General features: G+C 36.8%; 1 protein-coding gene across 1 annotated transcript; it reads left to right on the top strand.

The window, feature by feature from the left end:
* Positions 1-899: 899 nt before the first annotated feature.
* LOC131026651 (2-oxoglutarate-dependent dioxygenase 19-like) lies at positions 900-3,395 on the top strand. Its single transcript, XM_057956566.1, has 3 exons — positions 900-1,538; positions 1,962-2,289; positions 3,051-3,395. Exons 1-3 carry the CDS (start codon positions 1,072-1,074, stop codon positions 3,282-3,284), a joined length of 1,029 nt encoding a protein of 342 aa, XP_057812549.1. The 5' UTR covers positions 900-1,071; the 3' UTR covers positions 3,285-3,395.
* Positions 3,396-4,205: the final 810 nt, after the last annotated feature.

Here is a 4,205-nt window from a genome sequence, read left to right as displayed (position 1 = left end):
TTGCTGTGCTCACTCACATGGGATCCTCTGTCCCACTATTTTATGTGGACCACTGTGTACCATTCTTAATTTATTATAATTTTTAATTATATTTTCTTCAATTTTAATTTATTATGCTTTAATATTATAAAAAGATACTTATATTTATTTGAATTAATACTTAATTATTTGGGTTCATTAATTCAAAGTTAGGGTAAATAATTTTTTAAAATTTCAATTTTTAGTTATAAATATTAATTAAAGTTCATAATATAATAATATCTTTTTATTTTTATAAAAAACAATTACTCTCTCTGTCTCACTAAAACATGAACAAAGAGAAATGACACGGGTTTTAAGAAATGTTAGTTGAGAGTTAAAGTGAGTGAAAAATGGGTCCCACTTTAAAACGTGTTGTGAGAGTAATGAATTAATTAAGAAAAGATAGTGGTGGACAATAATGGTTTTTTTGTAAATAAGTGTAAAAAAGATCGATGGATGAAAAACAAGGGGATAATATTTTTCAAAAATAGTAATGTTCATGTTTTTATGAGACGTCCCAAAATGAAAAAAAACGTTCATATTTTTGTGAGATGGAAGGAGTATAAAATAGATAAATTAAGAGTGATACACACAAAATAGTGGGACAGAGGATCTCATCTGGTGCTCACTCACTATACACATGTTCCGCATTTTCCCTACTAAAGGAGATTTTATTTGTCGACAAGTATTCGACTTGGCAAATGGCAAATTGGCAACTCTACTCACCATATACATTGTATAGATATAAGAATAACATTCACACTAGGTGGAGTGTGTGTGGTTTGTATTATTTATAATGTAATTTCATAAAAAAAAGAAAAAAAAAAAGAATAACATTCACACTTTCCATATATAGAACACACGAACATCCCAAAAATGGCACCCGATGTTTTATTTGTCCACATGCATTCAACTTGAATGAAAAACTTGCAAATGGCAAATGGCAAATGGCAAATTGGCAACTACTACTACTCACTAGTCACTATACATAGAGATGAGAATAGCCCTCACACCATTGATATCTAAAACACACACACACACACACCAAAAATGGCACCACCAATAGCTCTGCCGCTGCCTCGGCCGCCGCCAGCCATCACAAGCGTGAGAAAGCTAGCAAACCTGAGCTCCATCCCTTCCAACTACGCCCACAACGCCGAAACCGAGGCTTCGGAGCCCGGGGATTCGATCCCCGTCGTCGATCTCTCGCTTCTCGCCTCCGGCCACGCCGGGGCCGTCGAGGATCTGGACAAGGCGTGCCGGGAGTGGGGCTTCTTCATGATAGTGAACCACGGGATACCGGGGGAGCTGGTGAAGGGCGTGCTCGATGCCACGCGCGAGTTCTTCGAGCTCCCGGAGGAGGAGAAGCCGGAATTCCAGCCCAAAGACGTGCTTACTCCGGTGAGGTACGGCACGAGTTTTAATACTGAGAAGGAGGAGGTCTTCTGCTGGAGAGATTTCTTGAAGGTGTTCGTGCATCCCGAGTTCAATTGTCCGGAGAGACCGGAATCTCTCAGGTATACCAACTTTCATCGAATTCTGATTTTGCATGTGGACTCAAAATGAGTTTATGTATTAAAAAACAGCCATTTTCATATTATAAAGATGAAATTAGCCATAACGATTGATCACAGTGTACTCGAGCTCGGTTTGCTTACTATCAAATCAAGCTTCGAATTGGAGGAATTTTTTTCGATCCGAGTCTCGAATAATTTGCGAGTAGCTCTATACATTTATAGCCATATCTATGCCACCTCAATTAGTCACGATGACATTAATTCGCCGAAAATTGATAATCGCGTGAAAAATCAGAACGATTCATCAAACTTTTTATATTTATAAGCACAATTTTTAATTTATGTGCAAAATCAGAATTCGATAAAAATTCGTGCATTACCTATTTATAATATAAAAGACTCAGTAGTGTAGTGTGAATGCAGAAAGCTAGTAATAGAATACTCCGAAAGATGTCGAGAGGTGACGAGAAGATTGTTGATCGGAGTATCGAAAAGCCTAGGGCTGGAAGAAGGCGAAGCGGAGGCGGCGCTCGGCATGGCCTCGACTCTGCAGATCTTCATCGCGAATCTGTACCCGCGGTGCCCGGAACCTGAGGCAGCGATGGGGATGCCGCCGCATTCCGACCACGGCCTCTTCACGCTTCTAATAGAGAACGGCGTCGGCGGCCTGCAGATACAGCGCGGCGGCAGATGGATTAATGTCAAAGCTCAGCCCAACTCCATCTTGGTTAACACCGGCGATCACCTTGAGGTACAAAATATTTATTTTGCGTGTGCGTGTGTTGGCCAATCGGTAAGAGGTATTGGATTCGAGTTCCGGCCGGGAGCACGGCCTTTTAAATTTCTTTAGTTAATACTGTTAAATTATCAAAAATAAAAAATAAAAAATTGCTATGGTAAAAATAAAAATAATAAAGTAGTCAATTTTTTATATTAGTACTGTTTTGTCCTTAATTTACGGTTAAAAAACTTCGTATTTGGGAATTGTAGGCAAAATATGGCTAATTAATTCACGATTAAGAAGTATTTTGTCTTGAATTATAGGTAAAGTATGGTTAAGCTTTGTGAATATGAATTATAGATAAAATATGGTCAGTTCATGACTAAGAAATTTTGTGATTGACTTGTTGTGAATTGTCCTCATTTTATGAGTTTGTAGCATTCACGCAAATTGCTTAACATTTTTATATTAGTTTATTAATTTTTTTTGTTATTTTGTCCTTATTTTCTTTTTTAGTTAACTTTCAATGTTGAGTTTGAATTTATCATCTAGTTGAAATAAGATCGTGAACTATTAATAATGATAGTTAGTTTATTTTTGTAGAAAATTTTAGAAAACGCATAGAGGTGGCTCTTGTTGAATCAATAAAGAGAAAATAACTATTTATTATAACAAGTGATCGAGTCCTAAACTAAGCTAATTAAGCCTATTAAGATTCTATCTGAGGCCAAAAAATGAACTGTACGAACTGTCCAAAGAATTTGGTATTTGATGTGTTTTGATTTATGCAGATATTCAGCAATGGGAAATACAAGAGCGTGGTGCACCGGGCTGTTGTGAACGGTGAGAAGACGAGGATTTCGGTGGCGATGGCTAACGGGCCGTCACGAGACGCGGTGGTGGAAGCCCAAGGCTGCGCGCCGCCGGCGTATGCTCCGGTCAAATACGGGGACTACATACTGGCGCAACAGAGTAACCAGCTCAATGGGAAATCCATTCTCAAAAGTTTTAGTATTGAAGATTAATTAGTGTTAATCGTCAATTAATTATATTAATAATTTGTAATGTCGTAGATGAATTTGATTGGAGTGGTATGTATTATGATAATTCTGAATTGTATTAATTACTTGGTCAAATTGGATTGTTGAGTTGAGATAGGATTATATTTCAGGGGACTTATGGATAATAATTATAAAATGTAAAATAACATTAAATTTCATAAAATTAGACATGAGCGACGAGAATTGCTTGAAAGAATGAAGAGTACTTGGAGAATAACAGAAGAACACCGATGAACTAATAAAATTTGCTTTAATTGTGCATTGAAGTTAGCGTAATCTTTACAAATGAGATGAACTAGCTACTTATGAGAGAAATACAAGAAGGGTAAAACAGTAAAAATAAGCATCTCATGTACGCTGCATGTCCTTCATAGTGTTCCTTTCAACATTAGCACTAATAATAATGAAGACTCTTCATACTAGCAACTTTTGTTGGGCGTTTTGTCAGGTATTTACCCGGCGCTGATTTACTGACTCTTCATACTTCATCTCTGACTTGATTTATTGACAGATGTCGGTTTGTCTTGCTGACTCTGATTCCTTTTTATCCCACTTTAATTGGCGCTGACTTTATTTCTTCTTATTGACGGCGCTGGTAATTTTTTATTAATTCCTCAAATCAGCTCTGTTTCAATCATCACCATCATCCTTTTCATCCGTGAACTTCGTGCGCAATATTGTTATTGCTATTCGTGTTCATCATACATTCTGTTACTTCATCAGTGGCTATGCCGGCTCTATAGACAATATATTTTATTTTCGGTACATAATAAATGCATTTCTTTTGATCGTTATTCGATTAAATAAGTAATCAGCGCTGGTGTAGTATTCACTCATTAGATATAGTTTTAGAAGTGAAATTAGAAATGATATTAACATATTAAT

The sequence above is a fragment of the Salvia miltiorrhiza genome, chromosome 5 (genome assembly GCF_028751815.1).
Source record: "Salvia miltiorrhiza cultivar Shanhuang (shh) chromosome 5, IMPLAD_Smil_shh, whole genome shotgun sequence".
NCBI lineage: Eukaryota > Viridiplantae > Streptophyta > Magnoliopsida > Lamiales > Lamiaceae > Salvia > Salvia miltiorrhiza.
This window is presented reverse-complemented; position numbering and strand designations above follow the sequence as displayed.

Excerpts from the sequence above, each read along its gene's own strand:
- LOC131026651 (XM_057956566.1), top strand. The coding sequence starts at position 1,072 with ATGGCACCACCAATAGCTCTGCCGCTGCCTCGGCCGCCGCCAGCCATC. Across the intron at positions 1,539-1,961 it reads GAGAGACCGGAATCTCTCAG|AAAGCTAGTAATAGAATACT; the intron begins GTATACCAACTT and ends GTGTGAATGCAG. Across the intron at positions 2,290-3,050 it reads ACACCGGCGATCACCTTGAG|ATATTCAGCAATGGGAAATA; the intron begins GTACAAAATATT and ends TGATTTATGCAG.